This window comes from Electrophorus electricus, chromosome 7, assembly GCF_013358815.1.
Source record: "Electrophorus electricus isolate fEleEle1 chromosome 7, fEleEle1.pri, whole genome shotgun sequence".
Lineage (NCBI taxonomy): Eukaryota > Metazoa > Chordata > Actinopteri > Gymnotiformes > Gymnotidae > Electrophorus > Electrophorus electricus.
In genome coordinates this window covers 19,662,752-19,690,725 of record NC_049541.1, presented here as the reverse complement: position 1 = coordinate 19,690,725, position 27,974 = coordinate 19,662,752, and the positions used below count along the sequence as shown (strand labels likewise).

Below are 27,974 nucleotides of genomic sequence, written 5' to 3'. Positions count from 1 at the left end.
TCTGGTCATTTATGCTGATTTACAAAACTTTTATTGAAGCCTTCTGAAATCTGTAGCGTACGGAGGACCTTCTCTCACCTGCTATGATGTATTCTCTGATATAGTTAAGTTAAGTTAGAAATATTATATTACAGATTTAATCATTTTGTAAATGAAAGTCGTTTAAACAAGCAAAAATGTGGTTATAGTTCCTCGAGGTGTTTAATTATTCCAGACATGTCATATGTGGACACACTTATTTTTTTGACTTGTGCCATTTCTTCTTTTGCTATGAACTATTACTTAGTTTGATACTTTAGCCCCATTCACGTGACCCTGATAGAAACTCCTGTTTAGATGGTATCATCACCAAGAGGCCTACGAATAGCATTTAATAAACTAAAATGAGATTGTTCCCATTTATAGGTCTCTGTAATTAATGTTTTAGAGACAGGATTAATGGTACTTCTTATTTTATTAGTTTCTTATCATAGTTAAACTTTAAATATTGGCAACACAGGGAAAAGTACACTCAAGCTGCTTGTTTCATTATTTTAAAAACAAATGTCTAATACAAATAAAGTCAGCTCACATTAAATTTATACAATCCATTTAGGTTCAATAGAATTTATGTAGTTTAAAAATTTTTACACTAAATGCCCCAAAACACACTGTATATAGTAAAGGTAAGCAGAACTGAATGGATGTATCTTCTTTAGTATAATTAAAGTCATGTATTTTTCACATTTCAGTGGCCTTTGATAAGGTTGGACAGAAGACTTTGCAAACATTCATGATTCACTGTTAGCATGGAAGTCCTGGATCTAAACAACAAAAGCAACACAATTAGTAGAATTTTGTATTGCATAATTGTATAAAAATGACCAACACAGGTGTTTCCATCCTGTAGAGCGTTTACTGGCGAGGGTAGAGGCCCGTCTTCTGAACACCAAACGCAGTGATGAAGATGTTAATGATGGCTGTAAAGAACACTAGCGCAGTGGCGGCATTATTCAATATGTTCAGCCTCCTCTGATTGGCAACATCATTGAGATCTTTACGTGCTGAATGGAGAGAGAGAAAAAATGAATAATTCATGAGGAACTCTTTAATATGAGCTAGGGTTAGGTTTAACTGGACAAAGATGTATTCCACAGAAGAAGGAACAGAGAGAAGGGGAAATAAAGACAGTAGTATAATTGTAATTGAGATTCTTTCAGATATAGCATTGGTCTGCTCTTGCAAAATGTTCTTCACACAGGCTAATCAATAAACAGCTGACAGAGTTTGTAAAGCGGTTTGTACTTCTTTCTTAGCAAGCATATCTTCTATCATTACACAGCAATTAATTTCAGATATCCACAATTCATTTGGTTTGTTTTAAATTTTAAGTCAGTACATTTTTAAGTTTTATAGGATATATATGTGTGTGTGTGTGTGTGTGTGTGTGTGTGTGTGTGTGTGTGTGTGTGTGTGTGTGTAAAATATGATCCTTAACAAAAAGAAGAGAGTGGATAAACACAAGTGGAATAATTTAGTTGAATTTGAATTTATTTGAAGCGTCCTAAATTTGAATTTATTTGAAGCGACACTAAAATTAGTGCCTCACCCAAAATTCCATCATTGCTCATTGTTTTGGACAGTAATAGTCAAATAGTACACTATTCAAGAACTCAGAGGGAAGGAGAAACTCTGTAATCTATTGATGTGAGGATATACTGTGAGGATATATGTGTTTGCTTTTCTGCACTGCAGTGGGAATCATTTGAACATACTGCTACTGTCTGCCTTAAGCTTTTTAATGTTGTCTGGATTTAATTTCTAAAATAATTTCTGCTCTGTGTTGGGGAAAATCCCTGGCTATGTCTGTATGTTTATTTGAGCACAGGCTGTTGTGTATGTGTGTGTGTGTGTGCGCGCACAGGTCTATATATTAGCAAGAGACACACTTAATCCTTATGATATTCTGTAGGAATATCTTTTTCTTTATAAATTTAGGTTATTTCACTTGTTCTGTTTCCTTATATTTAAGTTACAAATATAAATATATTACAAAATGTCTATTGTTTTATAACAGAAAATAAACTTACTTCTGATTTAACCTGCTAATTATATTTAATAATCCAGAGCTAGGTAGCACAGGACTGGATTTTAAAGTAACCCAGATATTTGGGTCATTCTAACCCAGCACCTGATTGGAATAATCCAGCCATTTTAAGGGTTCAGGGCCTGAAACCAAGGCCTTGGTTATTGTAACCCAGTGCTCAGTAGGTGTATTATTAACCCAGCACTGGGTTGTAAGCTAAGTTGTTTTTTATATAGCACCTTAGTGTACGTGTTGTATTGCACCTTTAACAAAGCAATTTCTTAAAGAAATACAAAAAAACTTTTAAAAAAAAATCTTCAACTGTGCAACCTCTAGAACAGATGGTGTGAGACACTATAACCATGAAATTTGAACCCTTTTTTAAAATTCAAACTCTCGTCTTTGCTCACCCATGAGAATAAAGAGGACCCCAGCAAGGACTTGAAAGAAGAGAGAGACGGAAATTAGCACGACCACCGTGATGTAGTACTTAAACTCAGGCCCTTGTTCCAGCACGGCCTTCAGCTGGGAAGCGTTGGCCATCAGCAGAGCCACATCCAGCATGCTCTCTGCCACACTCTTCTTCGTAGCATAGTGGTTCATGTTGAGGCGTCCGGCAGACTGCCAACAGGGGAGATGGACAGTGCGTTACGACTCAAGCCGAGCGCTTTATGACTCCCGACGCAATTCCATTTACAGCACCGTGGTGACACGGGACTTTGGCTGACGCTTCTGTCCGAAGTGACCGAGCACGATTCGAGCATCCACTCTGAAATATGTCTACAATACAAAGAGAAGTTATGGTTAGCTAGGCCTCTCCTTTCAGAGTGGCTGAAACGTGTAACCACATAGACAATTAATGTTTTGAACTGTCTGTCTGGGGCAGTTTTCATCTAAGTCAGGTGGAGGAAACATGTCAGGTGAAGCAGTGGGGCACAAAAAACATGTATCCGACGTTTACTACATAGGAAATTCCGGTCTTGTGTATGCTGCCCTGTGTGGAGATCTTGCACTCCAGTATTTTTTTTTAGAAGAAAAAGTATTTGCCTTTTCATTATCCACCAGCAGGGGGCAGCAGAAAACAGGAAACTCAAACAGTGGGCAGGTCCAGTGGCAAAAATAAAGAAACATATCAAACGTAGAGTAAATGATGCACTGACATTTTAGAAAGTAAAATTAGTTAGTAAGACAAGCAACTTTCTTTATGTGCTGCAGGCAGCCATTTGTAACATTTAGATCATAAATTGTTATTATTAATACATTTAAGACATATTTTAAGCATATTTCGTTCAGGGAATTTCACAAGGCAAATTTATTCAGTGCTATTTCTCCTTCGTGGGTAACTCCTTGAGCATGAAAAGCAAGTCCCATTAGTGTAATTTAAGATTTCTGTGTTAGCAAGGACTTGTCCAGGATTTGCTGAGTGCTTGTCTTAAAGTGTGCCATAGTTCCATAAAATGACGTTCTCTGGTGTGTACTAGAGAAGCAGCAATACAACCTGGTTCTGTGACATGAAACGCATTTCTGGACAAACTGAGCAACAAACTGTTTACTGAAATGTACTTGGATGATCGGCTGGTTTGTTCTGCTCAAATGTTCAAAAATATATGGAATCTTATTTTTAATGAATTTTCAAGAGGCTTCATTAAGTTTAAATACACCTTTTAAAGGTTTTTTTTTTTTAATGCATTATTCATAAGTATTAAATTACATGTAAGCCTGATACTGTTTCCAGTGACATGATGACACCATGGCATGGGGGCTAATCGAGGTTCACAGAGGAAAGCTCCAAATTTCTCAAGGCCCAGTACAAGCAAACCTCAGGAAATTACATTTAATGGAACACATTTTTTGTTGGTTTAATTGGTTACATTTTTCTTATGAACAAAAACACATTTATTTTAGTGCAACCCAGAATGAGCTGTCGTGTCCATTAGGTTTAATGTTGCGAATATGACTCTGGTAGTTTTTACGTGTTATATTTTACGTTATCAACAGAGGGCAGCACTATATTTACGATAAAAAGTTGCATGTGGTTCAGGTTGGCTAAGTTTTAACCACACGAGGGTGCTAGATATCAAGTTTCGGTAAGTTTCTTTTAAGTTATATAATATGATGAATCATACTCTCAAGAAAAAAGTCTTCAAGTCCTGTTTAGATGGACATTCAGGTTACAATCCACCTTTCAAATAAAAATAGGTGATAAATTATTCTCTCTTGTGTAAACACACACACACACACACACACACACACACACACACACACACACACACACACACACACACACACAAACAGTACCTAAGATTATGCTTTGTAACAATTTATTATCTGTAGAATTAGACTTAGTGTCCATACCAGAAAATCTTGTTCCTTAGACATGTAACCTTTAGGGTACTTGCACTGAAATGAGGATTAACAGGACAGAAAATGCCTGTGTTATGGAAAGCTCACATGTTCTCTAATCAGGGCATGTCTGCCAACCTTATATCTCCACCACAACATTTTCAGCTGGGTGTCTTCTTCCATTCTCCAGAGAACAGTACATGTGTGACATGGAACACATGTTTTGGGGGGAAAAGTCAACCATCTGAAGTCCTTTCCTGAATCATGCCCTGATGCTCTAGGAACACGTCCAAATACCACACACGCCACCTCGCTGTTTTTCCTAACGACTTGGCTCATGCTCTCCCTTTTTTTTCCTATAAAATAAACACCATGGGAGGGTTCAGGAGAGACCCATACAGCAGGCCCACAGGAAGTCCACCTCCCCACCCACCCATTGGTCGGTTGGCTGTCCAATAGCAAACGAGAACAGCTAAGGAGGGTTTACTCAAACCTGACACAGGTTCGCTATATTCATTGTCCCTTCATTTTTTTTCCCTTCTTATCTCTTTTTTTAACTGCATCTCAGACAAGAGGAAGGTTATCTGTAAACCCACAGACAACAAAGTTGACTACACACTCCAAAAAACAAAAAAAACAAAAAAGAAGAGGGTCAAAGGTCTCAAGGCAGTCCACGCAACGTGTTTTTGTGAGAAAATGACCAGAGTTGCCATGTTACTATTCTACCCTAGAGGGGGGACTGAGCTCCTGTATGAAGTCAGGACACGGTCGGATTGTCCAGGCGTCCCTTCGGTTCTGTTTTCTACCTTGGCTGCCTCCTCTATGCGGGCTTCACGAGCACAACTGCCTGCATCGAGACGCCAGAAGGCTGCGATTGTAAAACAGTTCTGCGGCACTGTTGAATGCATGAGTAATACACAGACAGCATAGTTCACTAACGTCCCAATGTGAGGCTGTGGTTGAGTTATTATTCCGCTCCTTGGTTCCGTGGTATGACCTGTTGTGCGCACATGTTCTGATTTTATTCACCCCATATTTCTACCCGATGGAGTTGGGGTTCAGGCCCCGCTTGGATCAGGTGTGTCGAAAAAAGGCTTTCGATTTAAAGACCATAAGCGTCTGGAGACTGTTGACTCGCAGAAGACCCCAGTCACACCTACCAGCCTCCATAACAGCAGTTTTCATTTACAAGTCCAACTGTGAATCAACCAACGGAGAGCGTTGTTAAGTTGCTAAGTGGTACCAGGTGTGTGGTAAGAGACCAGACTGTCCCTGTCTCACCTATATGTCTCTCCTCTCTGGGTTCTTGCTACTTCTCGTGTGCTGTTCTAATTGAAGTGTGAGGGGCAGTGATCGGGACTGGTTGTTTACACTTCAGAAAACAACAGAACTGCAGAGCCGAAGTACACTTCGGTTCTGGAGGTTTTGAGATGGCTGACCTCATCACCCCAACCCATACGATACCATTTGGCCCACAGTCCAGCTCCTTCAACATCACAGCGCCCCACTCAACCATCTGTTTAATATGAGCTCCCATGAAGCCTGTAAATACATGCTTCCTTATACACCAACGCGGCTGATATGACATGTAGTAACAAGTTTGAACAAATTTGCATTTTGTAAGTATTTCCAGCTGAGATACTGATATAAGCAAAGCTGTGGCTTTGCATGGATTAATTTTTAATTCTGTTCTGTTATATAACATGCCTTCATCTGGGAAGCTCTTTAATAAGATACATACTTGATTTTCTTCACGTTAAATTTCCTTTGGTTTTACAGTGTCTTAGACCTGTGCTGTAACTACATTTTTGTGTGCATAGTACTTTGAAGTATGTGGCGTTTTTTTAACCTCTTCAAGTCTGTTGACTTGTCGTGTTTGACAGTGTCTTTCTTAACAAGATTATTTAGTTTGCTTTTCCCATGTTCCCATGTGACCTACGCAGGATCTCAGTTACCAATGGGAGAGAGGGAGAGTGAGAGAGAGAGAGAGCGAGAGGCAAACTCTGCCTCCCTCCTGTTCAAAGGAAGCTTGATGTTACGTTGGCTCATGTTCCAGGACAGTCTGACTTGCGTATGTCAAGAGAGTCTTATTTAAAACATGAAGTATTACGGTGGGCATCCATGAGTAACATGACCTGACACTTTGCTTTCAACTCAGAAGACTGTTATTAAGAAAATACTCACTCAGACAGAAGAGGTGGAGCTCAGTGGTTCAGGTACTTGGCTAGTAATCAGAAGGCTGCTGGTTCAAGCTCTAACACTGCCATGTTGCCACTGTTGGGCCCCTGAGCAAGACCCTTAACCCTCAGTTGCTCACGCTGTACTCAGTCATAATTGTAAGTTGCTTTGGATAAAAGTGTCAGCTAAATAATGGAAATGTATTTCCAATCCTTTGAGCCTTAAGGGAAAAATAGCACTGTCAAGAAATAAAAATGTGCATGTCATGAGTTATGTAACACATGTCATAATCAATCATCATTCAACAAAATCAATCATCAGTCAAAATTGTCATCTGGGCTCACAAAGTTCAGCCAATGCAGGGCCAGGGTGCTGTAATAACCGTGACAATTACTGAGTGGAATGTGGATTTGTAGATATACTGACAGGTCAATGTGGAGTATATATACAAAGTCAATTTTAATATCTCTGATGATATTTATTGTATAGATGTACAAAAATGGTCCATATACATTTGTATGATTACAAATATATAAGTACTTTATATTTAGATTTAGTTTCTGTAATCTGTAAGTATTTTGTTACATCTATTTGTAAAGCCGCCTTTAATAAATGAAACATGTTGAACAGCCATTTCAAGACTTATAGTGCTTGTCTTTAATAAGAAAAATATAGAAGATACACACGCACACTCACATACACATACGCACGCACGCACGCACACGCGCACACGCCCACGCACACACATGCACGTACGCACGCACGCACACGCGCACACTCACATGCCATGGTGGCGTGAATGGAACACCTTTGTGGTGTTAATCGGGAAAACAGCTTTGCTGGAAACCTGATGGAATCTGTTTAACTTCAGCCTGGACTCTCATTTCTCAGGGAGTTAAATTATGAAGACTGACACGTCGTCCGTGGGCAAACACACGACTCTTAGACAACAAGAGGCCATGCTTCTTATGCCAGTGAAAACCTGGCGCATTCACCTGTGTTGGCCTATACACACAAACCCATGCTTTCACATATGTACCAACCCAGCATCTCTGCTTCTAAACAAAGCCAGCAAATCCAACCCCTACAGTTCTGACCTGTGGTGCAGAATAAGTAGTATATGCCCTCCATTAAAAGAGTTCTTAAGTTTTGGGTTTATTTACATGATAACCCATTAACCAATCAGAGCCAGCATGTTTAACGAGGCAGTCACAGACCCCAACTCTGCTACATCTAGAAACACACAGATGCATTTCTGCTCACGCTGCGGCAGATGGTGAGCTGCACGGGGGGATGGGCGGGACTGTTTTGGTAGTAACGGCTTGGGCGGTATTTGTAATGACAGTTGCTATAAACATGGGAACGTTTTCCTTTCGTACCAAATCAGAGGACAAACTGGGTGAACAGGAGGAGATCTTCCTCAATTTCATTCTTCCCTCTGAGGCCTCACACAGCCGCTATGGTGTCAACACACACACACACACACACTCACTTACGCACATGCTATTAGCGGTTCACAGTCATGTTAGTGTATTCTAAAACACTATCATAAAAAGTTCTACCCATACATTTTTGCTCTGTCATACAAAAGCCTTATATGACTGCCAAAACAGAGGAAATCACTCCTACACACAGTGTCACCTGTGCACACTTCCTGGCACTGTGTGTGTGTGTGTGTGTGTGTGTGTGTGTGTGTGTGTGTGTGTGTGTGTGTGTGTGTGTATGTGTGTGTGTGTGTGTGTGTGTGTGTGTGTGTGTGTGTGTGTGTGTGTGTGCGCGCACTTGTGGTGCTATTTCCTGCTGTGGCATAAGCACTGCTTGTTTTTTCCACTGTGGCCGAGGTTGCTGCATGCGTGCGTGTTAACGGCGCGGCTGGCGTCCCGCGGATGTGCCTGTATCTCCAGATGCTCCGGCAGTGTGAGTGCAGGGTCAGGCGAAGCCCCTCCTCTCTTCCTGCCCAGAGGACGTGGACTGCCACTCCACTGAGCACCACCCCCACACACCACACTGCTAAATCCACTGAGAAATAAAAGCTATTTCTGAAGTTTTAAGCTCATTAACCTTTTGGGTTTATCATCGAGCAATGAGTGTCTTGAATGGCATTAATGTGTATATTTGTGAAAATTCCTAATCAGACCTGCAGCGCTGGAAGACAGAGGTTATTGTATGAATCTCTCAGCAAACACAGGAGCCCAGTCTGATCAACACTGCCCCAAACCCACATTCCACCCCATAATGGACATGACACTTACAACAGCCTGGTCCAGGACTTGCTGACCTCCATGAGTTCTAAGGTATAGTATAACAACATTTTGTGTGTGTGTGTGTGTGTGTGTGTGTGTGTGTGTGTGTAGATAATTATATGTGCAAATATAAGTATAATTCCTTTTAGAATACGAGACAGTTGCCAATACCACTGGTGACCATAGAGGTGGTCTGTGAATAGCTCATGGGTTCTCCAAGGTCTTAGATAGGAACACACACTTCAGCAGTCAGTGCATTGCTCACATTTCAGCCCTTCAGCAAGTGCTTGTGAAGAGCGTCACAAAGGAAGAAGTAGCGAGTAATGCCAAGGACATCACAGTGACAGGTCTGCAGGGGAAGGTCACCAGACGTCTGCCCGATCAGACGCGTGCGGGCTGGTGAGGATAAATGCTCTTTTTACATGAACCTGAGCTCTTCACTGAAACGCTAAAGAGACTTTTGATTCCAATTCGACACTGAGACGGGCCAGTTTGGCATTGGTAGAGGTATTGTATAGTAGTGACATCACTGATATGTGGTTGATTGCATGCTCGAGCTGAAGGTGTGTGTAGGTTCCCCCAGCTGGGATGTTATTCACAGTACAATACGACATGGATTGTTTTATGGTTTTTAAACACTTTTACAAAGTAAAGACAAAAGTTGCCTCAAATCATTGTTTCAAATATGTGAGTATATTTCTCTCACTAATAACATTAGTAATTGTCTTAGATTAAAGCAAGTTTTGTTGTTACTTAGCAAACTGTGTTCAACAGAATGACACATAAATGGTGAAATATTCATACCGTTATCAGATATAACAACATAGGTAGTACACATTTCAAGCATCAGATAGTGTGGCTAGAACTAACAGTTGTCCAAAGTACAATGGCCCCACCAAGATAATGTAGTAATAAAATGTTTGTGTGTGTGTGTGTGTGTTTAGGGGGAGTGGGAGCAGTGCCGGAAATGTTTATTTGACACTGTGGACTACAGGATATGGTCCTCATGTGACCTGCCATACAAGTGACCTTTACATGTCCTGTGGTGCTGTGATGTCATCCCTGATTACAATGAGTTCATTGCCGGACACATTCCTCTCAGTATCACTAGATGACTCCAGCATGTTTTCATTATGGGCGTTTGACAGTACAGGGCTCTAGTGCTGGCAAACAGAGACATCATTTCCCTTACAGTGAGACATCATGTCCAACACCCATCAAGATGGACTGTCCAGCTGTGTCTCCGTATACAAAACTCACAAGTGCGTGCGCACACACACGCACTCACACGCACACACACACACGCACACACACACGCACACGCACACTCCCCTGGACACTGAGGACAGCCGTAGAAGTACCTTGTGAGCTCAGAAAGCGCCACCTCTCTGTCAGGATCAAGCTGGAAACATGACCAGAGAGAGCTGGAAGGAAGAGAGAGATGCTATGTGAGGAGAGTGAGACTGAGTGGGGTGGGAGCCAGCTTTCCTTTCCAGAACCCACCACCTCTTATCTCTCACTAGCCTTTCCTCTTTCTCAGAATTATTCTCCATCTCCCCTCCCTCCCCTCTTATTCTGTGCCTCCCACGATTTTGCTCTCTCCCTTGGTTTTGCTTGCTTACAATAGCATGACAACAGATGAGCGACTTAGCTAAGCACGTGCTTGAAATCGATACACATCTGTGTATGTGATGTAGTATCTATCCATGTGTGTGTGTGCATGTTTGTGTGTGTGTGTGTGTGTGTGTGTGTGTGTGTGTGTGTGTGTGTGTGTATAGGTTACAATTAAGATAACACATGGTAGAGACACAGTAATTTTTTCCTTTTACATTTCTCTGCTAAATCTGTCTCCTCCTTTCGGTAAAATGGCTTTTCCACTCTATTCCTCTAGTTTCTAGTACTCTTAGCCTACCGTTTGTGGCCACATAGTCTTGATAAGGGATTTGGCACAACTGGGACAGAGACACACACAGAGAACCTTCACACTGGTATAGGGACCATCACACTGCAACATTTCCCTAGTTTATGTCATCATATTTATGGTCATGTTAACCCCTAATCTGGAAGGAAGGTACTAATGCAGATTATTTTGGGTTCAGCTACACACAAGATGAGAGATGATTACATGCTAGAGGCTATGAGGTAGCACTCAAGGTCCATTGGCTCTGATTTTTTTTCTTTGCAGTGTAATTATGTGGTGGTTCTGCTCTGAGGTTCTGTGGGGATGTAGCTGGAGGGAGGCGGAATGCCAGGGCGTGTCTGGCGGGGAGGGCTGCCCATGGCACAGCTGGGTGTGAGAGCTCAGATCGGGCAGGCCAAGCAGCAATGCTGGTGGTACTGGAAAGTACCGGAATTCTCAGCTGGTTGAGTCATGGCTCCGGTATGTCTTTGAGTCTGGATACAATTAAACATAGAAATATGAGATCGCATTCCTGCTTCTCTGGCCAACCGCTCGAGAGTCATGGGGGGTGGATGCTCTATGGTCCTCACCGATGGGTGCATGTGGCAGTGTGTGTGTGTGTGTGTGTGTGGCAGAAACTATGAAGAAGCGGTGTCACATTACTTCCTGATGATCAGTAAATCAATTACTTTAACATCAGAAAAGCAGAAAAATCTAGTTTGAATATGCAGGGCTTCTACTGTGAAGTTAGTATGGATGCCCGGAAAAGTGTCTCTCACATTGACTATAGAGAAACTGAGCGGTTGTGTATTATTATTATGGTTCTAAGCCTAGTATGGTATCTGTCACATATGCACATCAATGTCCATCACAGAACAGTGCAGTACAGTCTTTGTCCTGTAGGGGGAGTTAATTTAATGTTGGACTCTCCTGGTTTCAGCTGTGGGTCTCTGAAAGGCTGTATGCCTGTGTATGTGCTTTTACGTGTGTGTATCCATACTGTATGATCAGAAATGCACACGCATATGTCAGTATCCTTCCATCCGTGTGAAGGAAGCTCTTACTGTGGGAGGCTCCAGTTATGAGAAAATCAGAAGTGCTTTTCTCCAGTGGCATGAAAAATTCATGTCAGCTAGGCTAATGGAGCGGATCCACCCGACAGGGCTTTGTGCTCCTGTCTGACCGGCAACCATGGGGTTAACTTTCTGGTATCTCACTTTCCACTAGAAAGGCAAGGAAGTGTAACACACGCATGCAGTGGTTTGTCAATAAAACATGCTAGACGTTTTCACTGGCTAGCACGGTTAAGGACTGGGCTGACTGCAACATACCCACTCGTCCTGTATCGAACTCTTTTTAAAGCCGCTTTCTAGTTTTAAAGCCCACAAAAGCACTGCTCATGAACACGCGCATACACACACACACACACACACACACACACACACACACACACACACACACACACACAAACACAGGAGACTGGTTTCAATCAGTATGGTATAAACTCACACCACTCAGACAGGTTTGGCTTCAGAGACTCCAACAATGGCCAATAGCTGCTGGGCCCCACTCAGCACTGGGCCATAAATCCACATCCATGTCACAGCCTTGCAGAAGGGCCCCATATAATGTTCACTCCATGCCTGTTACAAGCCGCTGAGCACAGCAGTAATCATGTGGAGGCTGCTAGCTTCCAGTAAGTTACCGCAGACCCCAGTGCCGGGCTGGCATGTCACCAGCCTAAGCAGAACAGATAAACCCCTTTAATCCTGCGATCTGACGCATGTGACTCGCCACAGGAATGATGGGGACCGGAATTCTGTCCGCACACCACACAGACGATCGGGCCAAGGGCATGGCTTTGCTCTTCTCCTCCGTCAGCTTGATCTGTGATTGGTGCGTTGACAGGGCCCAGCAACGCTATCTCTCACTCAGGAGCCAAAGTTTATTATGATCGTAAAGCACAAGTGAGGGCTCTTCCATGTTGACTTAGTGAAACAGTCCGGTTGGGAGGGATTGAGTGAGAAATAGTGTTGTTATGAAAAACAGCTGATAAGCCGCATGTATTCCCATGGCAAACCAGCAGTAAATGGACTTAGCTGTGAGGGAAGGGGGTGTCCAGTGAGTCCCTATCCACTCAGTGCATGCTACTTTAAACTAAACACTTCACACTTGTCCACTTACCCTCCCTCAGCATCTGTCTCTGATCTGAAAGCTAGAAGCTGACCTCCAACCCATCATGCTTTGCTGCTGTTCGAGGCATGCCACCATGGCATGCGGCTATAGGGCTTTTCTGTCTTTCGTGGCTAAGTCACCTCCGTTTTCAGGGCCAAGCGCATGCTGCTCCGCGGGAGTCTGGGAGACGTGCTCCACGGAGTCCAGGAACGACCGCGATGCTAACTTACTTCAAGAAACATTCACCACCACGGGACCGCCATCGGAGACGAAGTGGAAGAGAGACGGAGACAGAGACAGAGAGAGAGAGAGAGAGAAAGAGAGAGAGAACCGCCAGAGAGCAAGAGAAAGGGGGGGAAAGCGGAATAACGCTTAGAGCAATACAGCATATACTGTACAGCACACGGGGGAGTATCTGGACACAGGCTGACTAAGACGGATCAACAAACTGTAACCAGTCAGTCAAGCAGTCAGTAAGAGGGCATGAAACCCTGTTAAGAGTGTGCAGTCTAACTTATTCGACGCACCTATGCTGAGACATAAGAGGAGTCATACACGCTGGCTGTTCAAATATAGCCTGAGCTTTAAGAGCTCTGCTGTTCACTGCAGGTGTGCTGCCTGAGGTCTACCAGTAATTCCACACTTTTGAATGCCTGGCCGTATTAACCCTTGGAGATATGTATCTCTTTTCGCCCATTTGAGACTTTTATTGACAACTCACTTTCAACACCTGACATTAAATCTCCTCCGATAAATAATTTTTCCGTGTTATATCTTTTTGTCAGTATAGACAGGGCTGTGGAGGTCTTATTTTTCAAATCACATAATGGCATAAAAAGGTAAATCAGTGAAAAGCCAAAAGAAATGAAGTTGGCATGAAGTGTGAGAAGCAGCATTTCTTGGTGCCAGCATAATGACAGACCCCAGATGTTTTTTTAATAAGGATTATCACACTGTCATTCTAACACTGCCTTAATTAGAGGCCAGGATTGAGCCCTGCTTCTGAGAGTGCCACTAGGACGCGATATTCCCATCACCGTGGTGACCTCAGATTCAGCTGCGCTACACTGAAGGCACGTCAACAGATAACGTTATACAAACATTCTTCAGAGAACCGAGACCAATGCAGTCGCATGTGCCACTGGTTCAAAGGTTTGGTTTCCTTTCAGCTGTTACTTTGTATCCGGCTTGTTGTAGTTACTGCTGCAGGCTTCTCGGCCTGCTGCGAGATGTGACTTTGGGCCTACAGGCCACTGTACGCCCACTCTCTCCCCACTGAGCCCCTGTTAAAGGCATCCTTTCATCTGCCCACAGGTGAAACATTCATTTGCAGATGAGAGAGAAACATCCATGACATATTATCCTCTGTCTCTTCTCTTCACTTCTGTGCTCATGGTGTCCAAAAATGGGATTCTGGGTTGAGTCATAATTTGCAGGGCCACTCTGTATGTATATCTAGCATTTGATATCTCTTGGCCTTCAACACATTCACATAGCTTAGTAGCGGCTGCACCACTACAGAGCAAAAGGCTGGAGACACAGAAGCAGACAGCTGGCTCTGGGAAGAGGTGGTTGGATGGTGGCCATGTGGAGCTGAGAACCACGAGCATGCTTGTGTTTGGACATCCTAACACACACTATAGTAAAATATAAATTACAATGGCCTCGGGTCCATACAAATCATCCAGACGCAGTGAACTTCTCATTGCACGTTGCTCTGCAGACCTCAGCTCATGTTTCATATTTTATAGGACTTCATGTTCCCTGTCATATGTCATCTGGAGGGGTTAAACTCAAAGCTTGGTACTTCACATGCCGAGTTAAATCATAGCTTTCTGGATGCGATTTCTTTCCATTGAATGATCTCAGACTTACTGATCCTAGCTTAGCAGCCCAGAAGAAAAAAACAGGGAATCTCTTTAACATGCATTAAGTCACATGGGAGCAGAGGAGGAGTGGTTCCAGGTGGGACTAGACTCACCCATACTCTGGTGCCCAAAGGAGATTAAAAACTCATAGGGCTTTAGGCAACAGCAATTTGTTTAAAAATCTCTCTACACCAGACTGTGCAGAAGATGTGTCTGGGAAATCCACCTCTGTTCATCTCACACCGTTTAAATATACCACCATATACAGCATTTCATAGTTACATTTTGTTCCTTGCCGAGTTTGTCCTTTGTTGCCACAGATGCTGTAAGTGGGAACGGCATTTTAGCATTGCCTCTCACAGAGGGGGAAACTGCACCGTGACAGTGCTTGGTTAGCATGTAGCATTACATCAGAGGAGCTGAAAATGACAGGAGGTGCAGTTGGGTAGGCACACTGGGAGTTGGCACACTCTTACCATCAGTGCTCATTCTGTTAATTTAAAACATAGATAAAACCTTCTGGGATTCCAAAATAACATAGGACACGCAAGCCAAAATTTCTCATCGCTGATGTCAAGGACTGAGGAACTGCGCATACCAGCACGAGAACATTGCACCCACTCTCTGATCTTGGGAGAATAATGTGAAAACAATGTTAGCCACAATGTGTGACGTGTTCCGCTGTCTCCATGGCGACAAAACATCCTTGCACCAAAGGTATACTGTCATTAGTGCAGTGGGGTCTAACATTAACCAGCTCACTAATGTTGAGGCTAATGAACCTTTACTCACCACCAAGATTAACAGTGATGAAGATACATAAGCGCACAGTGTGTGTCCCATCCACCATCATTCTCAGCTCACACACACACACACACACACACACACACACACACACACACACACACACACACACACACACACTCACACTAACACACACACAAGACAATCGTTAATTAATTACCACAGGCCTCAAATAGCTTGAATAGTCATATCTACCAGATGTCATGATCTTTTCTGGGGGGTTGAGCTGTGACATTGTAAAGAGCTTAGACTCTATAGTTTCTTTATCGGATTACATTTTGCCATATGGCTTAGTGTTTAGCCCCCCTTCAATGACAGTGTAACTGTATTAAAAAACCCCAAAACGTTTTATAGTTCACATCTGGAAGCACTCCCTTCCTTCAACATCAACCTTCATATGTAAGTGTCACTGGTTCTGCTGCAACTCCACCACACTTTTGGAAGAGATCCAGCTCTGCTGGCCAAACAAATTCATACATCCTATAAATTCCCATGAAAACACCCGCCGCCCTAATGAAAACAAGATTTGGAGACTGATGACACTATGATATTTCACAGCTCTCTACAGAGCAAGAGCGGTTAGCAAGGGAAACAAGAGAACCAGAGGAATTACAGTATCGCAGAATGCAGTGGGGGGACAGGAATATCTTTAGCACTGTGGCAGTGTAATATTTGAAAAGTGTAACACCAATATGTGAAATACCAGGTCAAGCTTTACTGGCCACAACAAGACATGGACCAAAGTGGCACTAGGGTGCCAATGAGGGGCGGAGCCCAGCTGGCTGTTCTCAGAAGTCACTGGCACTTCTCAGGAGCTCACGGAGACTGTCGGAATGTTTCAGCAGCCCAGGAAGAGACAAGAAAAGGTCACAGCAGATTTGGGAGGGACCCGATAGGTGCACTGAGGCACGGCGGCCTGAGGGTTTAAAGGGACACGTTAACGTGGCCAACGCAGTACACAGGCTAGGGAGGAACACGTCCATGTGATCTCATTCGCAGCATGCTAGCAGGTCCCTATTAGCTTTAATTCATTATTAGCGGCGTTAGCATTCTTGGGTGAAATATGTGGTAAAGGTCTGTCATGGGACTCTGGGGGCTTAAAGAGCACCCTCTGCCTCCTGTGTAAGAAAAAAAAAAACAACAACTCACGAGGGCTTTCCCTTGTCTCTGTTACTTAAAAACTTACATCTGAAGTGAGCTTAACCCCCCAGTCACCTTAACCCTTTCACCTTTCCGTCTTATCAATGTGGGTACATTTCTAATGGCACACAATGTGATTTGCGGAGTCTTAAAGCGTTTCAACTGGCTAGCCTGGCGTACACTGTGAGCTAACGGGAGGGTGTTCACGTGCTTGCTATCAGTAATGAGGGTCAATGCCAAGGGTCAGAGAGAGGAGCTGGTGTGGAGGCCCTGGCACCCAGTCGGGAATCTGAGGCACGTGGGACTACGGTGTGCCCCGGCCCTGTCAACAAGTGGACCCCTAGCGACTTGAGTCTAGTCTCTCTCATAATCAGAGATGCTGCAGAAATTTTCCGCCATCATTATACCACGTGACCACCACCATCAGATTATCAGACATGGAAAATCTAGAGCTAATGTTTTAATTCATCGAGGTAATGATATTTTTTAACTGTTAATGCTAAAACATTATTTAGATTGTTGTAAGCTTGTATTGTTTATGGAGTTTTGTTTATGGATTTGTTCATGGTGTAATGGATCGGATTTTAACGTAGTATACAAGCATTTCAATGTGCTACATGTCTTTTCTCTGAGTAATTGTCTAATTAACCGTGGTAAATAACACCTTGAAAAGGTTTGACAACATCATAATGAAGATGGCGATGTCCCCACCCTAATGATTCATCCGAAAGTTCCCAAGCTTGGTTTAGGGTACATAGAATCACTAGGTGTTACATTGAACCATTTCAAACAAACACAAGTGTCTTGGCTCCTTACAACAGACCTGCTGTGGTGTTTTAGACCACAGCGTGACCCTTCCCACCTCACTCACACTTCAAAATAATCCCAACTGCAGCTTGAGATAGCGCAGGCCACAGAGAGTCGTCTCATACGCTGAGGTGGCATAAGACACACTGCAACAGACTTGAGGTCCCCCCCGGAGTGTCCATACATGGCTCCTTCGTTCTAACCTCTTCTCATCAGTTCCCAGTGCTGTGGGTCTCTCCCTAGGAAGGCAAAGCTATCGAAGTGCTGTCACAATCCTTCCGACTTCATTAAGGGTTTGGTGCGTGCCCATTTTGTTGATCCATGGGCTACGCTAAAGCTCTGGTCTGTCTTTGCAGACGGTCCATAATTAATATCTGATGGATGCGGCGCACGGGGTAAGAAAAAAACAAAACAAAAGGTGACATGAAAGGAGTCTAAATCTCTGATCGGCTCCTCCCAAACACAAAGAACATACTGCACCCAACTGTCAAAGTAAAGAGAGAGAGAGAGAGAGAGAGAGAGAGAGAGAGAGAGAGAGAGAGAGGGAGGGAGAGAGAGAGAGAGAGAGAGAGAGAGAGAGAGAGGGGGGGGAACAGAGCAGGGTGAAAATGGAGAATGAGCAGGAGAAGCAAGGCCACCCCAAAGAGACGCGGTGGCAGTGGACCCTGCGCTCAGCAGCCTACCTGCCGGGCAGCCCGTTGCAATGCTGCAGACATGGTGAACGGGGAGGTGAGGAGAGTCGGTCGGCCTCTGTCTGTCTGTCCCGTGGTCGTCTCCCTCCTGTCCCAGCAAAATGTGCAAAAAAAACCTAGCGGGAGTCTCTCGGCGTGGAAGCGGAGGAAAGCTGGCAGGAATGAGCTCTGAGCGCCAGTGGTAACAGGCAGCCTGACAAACAAGTGTGTAATTCTTTTTTAAAGCCCACTCATGAGCGCATGAGAGGACAGCACAGAGAAAGCTCTCTTTTCCTAAATATTACACCAGTCACATACAGTATAATAGTGCCATTTCCCACCACAGCTCAGGCGGCACAAACAGGCTTCAGTGTTCAGTGTGTATCCTCATACCAAATGCCTAAATACGCGCGTTCTGGTCTGGTGCTACTGTGGTTGACATGTTATAATTTTAAGCTAATTCTGCATGACAGAGTCAACAGAAGCACAGTACAGCAAGTTCCCAAGTGACTCCATAAATGCTAATAATAAATTCATCATAACTGAGAAACCACAGAAAAAAGATTAAAAAAAGATAATCCAACTAAAAAGATAATCCCACAGTTTTTATGAATTCATGGTATTTGTAGCTGATAGCATTTATAACAGGGTGTGGGGTAACAATACAAACATCTCTGATGTGCTTTGAGGTCCATTTTTCTACATCTGTGTGGTATTTTTGTGGCACTTTGCCGAGGCATGAAGGCAAAAGGTAGAGACACAGGATGTGATGTCATCATGCATTCTTTAAGACGATCTTGTCCGCTCCGTTATTGGTGCTGCAGATAAGGTTTTTGAGTTTCAAAAGCAATATGATGGTGTTTTTCTGATGCAGAGCAGGGGTCCCCTGCACTGAGCACCCAGGAGTGTAACTGGGACACCTCAGATACTCCAGGTGTGTAAGTGAGATGTGAGATCCAGAGGCCTGGGCCCACACAGCACAACAGTAGGCAAATATTACAAATCAGGTCAGATCGTTACTTTGACTGACATTTATCACCGTGTGTCGTAACAACCGGCTACACCGTCACCACTATGTGTAAATCTCAACAGGCAAAAGCACTTATTTTTAATTTGACATTTTTTAAAAGTCAGTTCAATGAGCAACTTAAGTGACAGTACCAGCTAGCTTGCTGCACCTGTGAGCAAGTGAGCTTACTTCACCTTAGTCTACCCGAGCAGAGATAGCAGGAGGCGGGTGATGGAGGCGTGCGAAGCTCCTTCACTTCTCCAAATGGGGCCACTGATCTGGAGTCTTCACGGGGGACATATAAGGTACCTAAAAAATGTCAAAACATTGGACTACAAAGGCTGGATGATGGTCTGTTATACTTTTTCCTTCAAGCTCAGGTGCTCTACCATTCCTGCATAGTATCTTAGCTGTTCCCAGGACTGCACTCTTCTGCACAGAGATCTTGGGTTTTGTTCCTGGAATCTGTTGGAGCCATTCCCCCAGTTTGGGGGTTACAGCACGTAGTGCTCCGATTACCACGGGAACCAATGCTGCCTTCACCTTCCACACACACACACACACACACACACACATATATATATACACACACACACACACACACACACACACACACACACACACACACGTTGACAGCTGGCAGCTGGGAGATGGATTATTGTTTAATATTTTCTAGGGAGCCGGAAAGTGACTTCCACTCCCAGAAATAGCTTTGTCTCTCCTATGAAGTCATATTAGTACACAAGGCTACCGAGGTCCTGTTTTTGGTGAATACTGTATATAACTATTTCTTTCCGTTAAGTGTTTGTTAGCTTGTCTGCTTCCTGTTTCCACCTGTCTTCCTGTGTGGATGGTTATCCTAACACCTCCCCTTGGCTATTATGACCACCCAGCCCTACAAATGATGACATCCCCTGCTCTGAGAGGGTGGTCTGGAGCCCAGCGTTGGCCCCTGGTGAGAGCCAGCGGTGTGACCCTGGTGAGAGCCAGCGGTGTGACCCTGGTGAGAGCCAGCGGTGTGACCCTGGTGAGAGCCAGCGGTGTGACCCTGGTGAGACGCAGGGTTGTGACACATAATGAAGGGTGGATGCATGAGGGACACAAGGAAAGTGTGAAGTACAGGTGTGTGCTCCCCAATGGAGAAGGCAATGTGACAGAGTCACATGTTATGTGACTTCCATGTGCCAGATGTAGAGGGTAGTGTGACAGAGACTGTCACCCTGAAATAGAGGGTAGTGTGACGGAGACTGTGACCCTGAAGTAGAGGGTAGTGTGACGGAGACTGTCACCCTGAAGTAGAAGGTAGTGTGACGGAGACTGTCACCCTGAAGTAGAGGGTAGTGTGACGGAGACTGTCACCCTGAAGTAGAGGGTAGTGTGACGGAGACTCTCACCCCCTGAATCTATATCTCTATATGAGTACTAGTACAATGTATAAACATGAAGACAGCATGAACATTCACAGAAGCAAAGTAGCAGGTCTTGTGCAAAGCCAGTAGCAAACCAGGGATCCACAGGCATAATCCCAAAGGCTGAAGCTGTGGAGATACAAAAGCAGATGTGCACATTCTATGGTGAAACCAAAATTCAGTCTAACAGAGAACCCACTGGTTGTGCAGTGTAAGAGAGAAACATATCCAGATCTATATTTCAGCCACCATAGTGTTTACACACACACACACACACACACACACACACAAACCTAAAAACAACCCTGATTGTAGTTATACATTTTCAAAGTGGGTCCACTTATACAAAGGACCAAAACAGGTTCTTTTCTCTAAGGTGAAGGCCAGGAACTGAGAAGTTTGTAAATAATCAGGAGGAGAAGATACTGACAGAGTGGCCATTCAGAAGCAGGGCCCCAGTACAGGTATGTCAAACAAGCCTCTGTTTGTGTTAACCAGGAAACTAAAAGCCACAGGAGCAGCAGAAAGCCAGAAAGTTTCAGACTTCACCAAATGTCACAAATACCTCGGGTACATGTTTATAGACAAATAAATATATAGTTAGAATGTTTCAAGAAGCATTTTTTTTTTAAATAGAAAAGTATATATAGGTATAACATTTTATAGGCAGGAAGGTCTATCTAAAGACGGGTTAACAGCACCAACTTGCAACATGGCTGCCTGTAGAGCAGTGACTTCAGTGGCATGCTGGGAACGGTCATGTCTGCTTTCGTGGCCCGTCCCCGTGGTGACACCCTGCACCAGTCGCTCACTGAGCGCGTCCCGGAGCTCCATAAAGAGCCTTTATCTGCTGGCCCTGTGACTGGCGAGGTAAAGAGTCCGTGCCAGAGCAGCTGTGCCCACAGCAGCAGCGCTGCATGTAGGGATCTCAGTGTCCTTGCTAGCTCCAAAACACTCTTTCATGCAGAAAGACTCTGAAACCTATTCCCGACACAGGAGAATCTACACTGAGAGGAGGGGAGGGCCAGTGTGGCTTATGTAGCCATGGAGTGTCTAGTCGGGAAAAGCCAAGACTTCCGGAGCTATTTCTTTATTATTCTTTTAAAAATGTATTCTTTATAGTTTTACCATGTGTAATGACATCAGCCTGTGCCTGGCTTCTATTGGACATGTGATGCTGGGCTGAATTCCTTCTGACGTGTCTGTTGAAGAACTGTCTGGCAATATCATTGCTTTCCAGTTATTTATTCAGGAATTATTTACCAATTACAATGTTCTCAAAATTTAAAAGATTTTTTCATTGAAGAAAGAGGTGTCAGCTTGTTACAAAATCTGACAAATAATGTTTTTTTTAAAGACTATATCACAAAGTTTAAAATAAAGAAATATGCTCTTGTTCTCCTTTATGCGGGCCACGTTTTCCTTGTATACATGCATGTAAGCCTTGCTTTGTGTCACTTTGTATGCTGAAGCTGGAAAGAAAGGCTAAGTTACAGATAACTTTCTTTTTTTTTTTTTGGTCCTTTGAACAGTAAAAACAACCATTAGGCAATATTGTTCTGATCATCAGTACCATAAAATGTGCTTATAAAGGAAAACATACTCTAGCAATGTTTTTTTTTTTTTTTAACAATCGCTTATCCCTAAAAGTTTCATCCCACATACTTACTCTCTACTCCCCCTAGTGGTCAGTTACATTCACATGGCCTGCAAAGAGTAACTGTAATAGCTCACTGGAGTCAAGTGTTACAAGGATGGAAATTTACTGTCCCAGTTCTGTTACCCCCTGCTTTGTTAAATCTGAAATGCATGCAAATTCATCTAATTATTTAAATTAAATGAATTACATTCATATTTCACACCCATGATCGAAGTAATCAAACCATAACGATGCTTAAATATTCAATTTTCTACTGTAATGAGTAAACCGCTAGAGGCCTTGGAGTGCTCATTCTACAACCTATAATTTCAATTAACATGTTACTTGGTTAGAAAAGAATGCTAGTGAGGCTTCCGTGTCCACATGTAGTCCACGCGCTCTTTGTTGACATCTATGGACACCAAGTATGAAGCTCTAATGTTGCCTTCTTCATTTAGGTTGGGAACAAAACGCGTCCCAGCAAAGAAGCGTCATGGACATACGCAGGCGTGTTGGCACCCACTGCATCCTCAGATGCGGAGAGAGTTCCTCACATCAGAGCAGCGCTGATGGTTTTCCAGGATGTCTTTGAGGTAAGATAACCACCCACACATATGTGCCATGTGGGAGGCTGATATCATGCTTGATAAAAACAACTTTCATATCACTCGTTGTGTATCCTTTGTTTCTTGCTGTTGTGACATGACCTTTCTCTACATTTGCATGTAATGACTCCTAAAGCAGGAGGTGCATGCAGACCTCTTTCACTATTCTAGCTTGACAACCTGGCGAAGCTGTGGCTGTTCAAGATGCCACTGTGAAGTCTAGTACAAATTAACACAACAAATTTATCACATAAAAAGGTGCACGTTCTGTAAAAATATTTTAAAATTCAAAATTGTCATCCAGACAATTTTCATCCATTTACAAAACGAGTCATAAAATAAGAAAATAAGAAAGACACAAAGAATGTGTAACACAGCTTTTAAACTTCTCACATGACAAGTTAAAAAAAACCCTACAAAATGTGTTGCTAAACTTTTAACGTGAAAAGCATTGTACTAGACATGTACTAACAGCACGAGTAGTTCTGCTAACAGCGTTTCAGAGAATTTCAAAGATTTTTGATCTCTCAGCAAAGTGCAATGATTCATACAGTCTAGTATTTTAGTTTTTTTTTTTTACTTGTCGAGAACTTGTAATTATAGTTTAATGATATCTAAGCATAGCGCTGGAAATTCGTTTGGACACCTTCAGCTCGACTGATGCACGGGTGTTTTCATTGTGTTTATAATGCATACATTACTGTTCTTCACTACGCTTGCCTCCAACAGTTAGTGGGCGGGTTAGTGATCGGCTCCTGTCGGTGCAGGCTCCACCGTGACAGACTGGAAGGACCATCTGAACCCGGAGACCGCGGAGGAGAGCTGCGTGCAAACCCTGAACTGAGACCCACACGGAATAATAACAGAGCTACACGGGAATGATGAGTTTGCGGTTTCGCAACAGGGTCCGTGCGCGTCGTTCACGAGTGTAGTTTCGTCTGCACTACCGAGCGGAGACGAGCTGCGGAGGATTTGGTGTTGCATTGTTCACGTGAAAAGGCGATATCGATTGGTCGCGGCGCAAACTTGAAGCCGAGCGAGGACCTGAAATCGACGGACTATTAAAATCGCTTTATGGGACTCGACATTCGCGCTGGATCTCTTTAATTGCACGCAGAGCCGCATCGCTTGGGCTTAATCCGCACGCCTATCTCGCAGCTGCCCGTGCTGAGCAGCCTCTTCTGCAGAAGGCGTTACACAAGCGCCTATAAACCTCTGCCAGGCACGGTGGTGCCTCGCTAGTAAAGATGAACTAGCCGTCTTATTTATTATTACTTGTCGGTACTGTGAAATTTAGTTCATTCGCCCAGTTTCGTCCACAAAAGTATTTCGTCGGCCAACTCGAACAAGCTGCTGCTGTCGCTTTCGTCCGTTTCACCGGCGAAGAAGAAGAATGGACATGACACGAAAGGTAAGCTTAAGTGCTACCCCCGCCACGGCCAGCTGCACTCCAACCTCCTTCTCGTAAACCTACAGATGGTTGTGGGATTTCTCTCACCAGTTTAGCCCGCAAACCGCGTTACACGTCTGCACGGAGCCGGACACACAGGTCAGACGGCGGCGGCACGCGTGGATTCTGGTGGCCACACTCGCCGGTTCACCCGTTCGTTTCACGTACGGCGCGAGCGCGCTCCTCTAGACGGTCGTAATAACACGCGTCGCGTGGTCGTCGGGGCTCTCGCGCTGCTCGCACGAGTCTGGTCCGGAGCGCGTGAAGCAGGCGATTGCGTCCCGTCAGCTATCTGTAGCGTTAGCCACCTCAGCTAATCCGCAGCGTACCCAAGGCTGCCTGCCCGCACGCCCGAGGACGCCTCATCCTCGGCCGTTTCTTTACGTGTTTACCGCTATTATTTAACCGTGGCGAGAGTTGTGTAATTGGTTAGTGAGTAATTTGTAATGAACACGGACAGATAGAGAGTCCATGCTAGCCCGGACAGCGAGGCCAAAGCCCGCCGCGCTGAGGGACACTTGCGGTTTGACCACATCCAGTCACCGCACACAAGCTAACCCAGTTAGCTGGGACAGTCAAATACATGTCCCGTCGTCGATTAAAAAGTATTTCAGCGGTGTGTTTCTGAGAAAAAGAGCACCCTTTAAACCAGTTGTCTCGTCTGACTAGATACAGAAATCCTCTGTTTGTGTTTCTAATGGTTTACTTTACCAGGGGATTTTTTTCAAGCTGGACTCTGGCCAATCGCTGAACTGTCGAGTCTAAGAAAACTTGCATAGGTAGCTAACCGAGCTAGCTAGTAGTGAGTTAACTTTAACATTACGGTTTTTACAAGGGCATTTATGTGTGTATATACTGACTAGTACATTACGTTTTGTGGTCTAAGCCGTTTTCTATCTTGTTTGACCGGTAAGTAACCTGATGTAGTATGACTTTGTTAAAGTTGTCCACAGCCAAAGGCAGTGAATCGGCTTGTTAAACCTGCTGAGATTATAGACCCTCCATCAGGCCTTGCTACGATGCCCCCTACCGCTGCCAAGTTGGCCTTTTTGGGATTGTGATTTCTAGAAAAGTGATATGGGAATTTTCAGGGCATTATACCTTACTGAGTTACTTTAAAGGCCCCTCACAACTCATACAGCTGGCAAATGATGTAAGGCCCAGGCTATAAACATAAACTCCAAAAAGGGTCATAAGTTAACCTAACAAAATCCTTGTGGGTTTGTAGTTTACGACTTAAGAAATTTTAATGTCTCCATATAACTGGAAGGGAAAATAACTCTAGGTCATTGAAACTAATTTCCTCTTTCCTCTTCCTTTTGTGCAGCCACATGCCAAACCACTGGATTGTTAGTGGATATAGCTTGTAGGTCACGCTGACAAAGGCAATCTAAATTTGGGCATGCAATTAAACTGTTCTCTGCTTGTGTTGTCTTGCAGTGACTCTGGACCTGTTGTTGGGTTTCACCATCAGGTTGGCTGTCCTGTGTGAAAACTGAAAAACAGGCTCAAGCTTTTTTCCTCCTTGTGGTTCCTTATGCTCAATGAGGACTCTTGCTGGGCCACTGCAGGATGGATGGTGTTGATTTGACAGTTCTCGTTTGTCGCCATCAGTGCTTGCTTCTCTGCGATTGCGTCTTGTTCTTTTACGTTTATAGAAGAACACCCCCACTCTGGGGCTCATGTCCTACATACTGTATCAGTAACTCTTTATAAGAGACACCCAAAGAGGGGGAACTACCACAAACTTTGAGACTCTGGGGCATATAATTTGTCTACCCCCTTTTTCTCCCCTCATTCACAAAATTTTGACATCAAAGTAAAAGTTTACATTTGGGGTTGTTTTGTTCTAAATTATTTATTTTTTGAGAGTTTGCTTTTCTTGTTTTTGCCTGGAGGAAAGATGTCCAAAAATTCCACCAATGGCATGGAGTTCCTCGCCCCACCTCCACCAAAAAACGTGAATGGCTCTGGTTCGGACTCGTTGTTGGGGGAGAAGCTGGGTGGAGAGGTCCAAAAGCGACGCCACACTATGGATAAGGACCTGAAGACGGCCGAGCACCGGTTCTTCCGGCGTAGCGTCATCTGTGACTCCAATGCCACGGCGCTCGACTTGCCCAGCAAAGCCTGCATTCTCACACCTCCCCCAGACTGTGACTCGCTGACGTCTCCCCTAGGGCTCGTCTCCACCCCTGGTGTGGGTACGGAGAACCGTGCCGTTGCGGCCGTGGTCGAGGCTGTAGCGGAGGAGAGGACAGAGGGAGAAGCCGGTCTCCTTGCCAGGGTGGAGGAGCGGGGGCTGGGAGCGCAGGCAGCAAGCACTGGGTGTAGTGATCTGAGCGGGTCAACAGCTGCGGTGGCAACGGTCAGCGTGCTGACCGACCAGGAGCATGATGACTTGGCTGCTGAAAAACGTGAGGAGGAGAGGGGTGCGGCAAAGGCCCGCGCCGAAGCTGAACAGAGGGAGGCTGAGAAGAAGGTCCAGGAGGATGAGGAGGTGGAGACCAAAGCTGTGGGCACCTCGCCAGACGGCCGCTTCCTCAAGTTCGACATAGAGATTGGACGGGGCTCTTTCAAAACTGTCTACAAGGGCCTGGACACTGAGACCACTGTGGAAGTAGCCTGGTGTGAACTCCAGGTAAGAAAGGACCAGTTCACGCATCCCTGTTAGAAATGTTATGAAGAACACATGTAATATCAGAAAGGAAACTTTACCCAGTGCACTTTAAATTGCACTAATGTTGGGTCAGTGAGATGTAGGTGTTCCTGTAGGTACCTCTAGATGTAGGTACCTCTAAGTACCTAGTGATGTTCCAGCTATAGAACATTTAAATTAGGTTGGCAGTATTTAAAACCGCTCATTGGCAAGATAGGCTTACAGTGTTGAAATGGAGTAGTAGAAATGCAAATGCAAAGTTTACAGTAAGAGGTCTTCTCACCCTATTTAGTTTGTTATTTTTTGGTTAAATTTCTCATAGTGCCATAATGTAGGTCATTGATGAAACACAGAACGTCAGTTGCAAGCTGGTCATGTGACCAACTGGTCAAAGGAGACTTCAGAACCTGGAGGGCTGTCCCTCAAATGAAATCCTCATACCCAACAGTAAAGGCACTGATGACCAAATTTCCACCACAGAGTTGTCTGTGGTTTCACGATGACCGTTGTCTTAGGCCAAAGTAAGACTATAACCAACACTTTTGGCATATAAGTGCTGCTTTTGTTTAAGGTGTTTGAGCAAATAAAATTCAGATTATGCATTGGTCCAGCCTTATTCAAAGCCCACAAGGCCCTCTCTCTCTCTGCATGTAGGGTTAACTGTATACCTTTTAGAATTTTTGTTTGTAGAGCACCCCCCCCCAAAAAAAAACCAAAAAAACAACAACTAGTACTCCTGTAACCACTTGCTTGAGTGTTGCAATTCATATTTAGATACACACTACAGCACCTGTAATGGTTGTGATGTGTGGATTAATAATAACTATGAATGTCCATGTGTTACTTAACCTAGAAGTAAACATAAAAGTATTACATGTTAAGAGGCTAATCCTGCAGTGATTACTCGCTGATGTCACAGCCTTTGACCCTGTAGTGTGAGTTGGGTGTTGGGTGGGGGGGGCTAGAAAGCAGAAGCATGTGGCACTGTGTGTGCGTGTATCTTGACACGTTC

General features: G+C 44.1%; 2 protein-coding genes across 15 annotated transcripts in view; one reads left to right on the top strand and one right to left on the bottom strand.

Moving 5' to 3' along the window:
* Positions 1 to 435: 435 nt before the first annotated feature.
* Positions 436 to 18,412, bottom strand: ninj2 (ninjurin 2). Its single transcript, XM_027020551.2, has 3 exons — positions 18,207 to 18,412; positions 2,476 to 2,686; positions 436 to 1,043 (listed from the first exon to the last, which is right to left on the bottom strand). Exons 1-3 carry the CDS (start codon positions 18,237 to 18,239, stop codon positions 895 to 897), a joined length of 393 nt encoding a protein of 130 aa, XP_026876352.1. The 5' UTR covers positions 18,240 to 18,412; the 3' UTR covers positions 436 to 894.
* A 5,233-nt stretch (positions 18,413 to 23,645) lies between these two features.
* The window catches only part of wnk1b (WNK lysine deficient protein kinase 1b), a 74,344-nt gene continuing 70,015 nt past the window's right edge, over positions 23,646 to 27,974 (top strand). For all 14 annotated transcript variants that reach the window (XM_027020545.2, XM_027020534.2, XM_027020540.2 and 11 more), the window contains exons 1-2: positions 23,646 to 24,267; positions 25,747 to 26,944. In XM_027020545.2, the coding sequence (XP_026876346.2) occupies positions 26,210 to 26,944 (735 nt within the window). In that variant the 5' untranslated portion in view covers positions 23,646 to 24,267; positions 25,747 to 26,209. The remainder of the gene's footprint in view (positions 24,268 to 25,746; positions 26,945 to 27,974) is intronic.

Bases quoted from the DNA above. Each gene is read 5' to 3' on its own strand.
- ninj2 (XM_027020551.2), bottom strand. From the start codon at position 18,239: ATGTCTGCAGCATTGCAACGGGCTGCCCGGCAG. The intron at 2,687-18,206 runs GTAGGCTGCTGA...CCCTGTTGGCAG, and splicing joins TGCAACGGGCTGCCCGGCAG to TCTGCCGGACGCCTCAACAT. The intron at 1,044-2,475 runs GTGAGCAAAGAC...CTCTCCATTCAG, and splicing joins GGTCCTCTTTATTCTCATGG to CACGTAAAGATCTCAATGAT.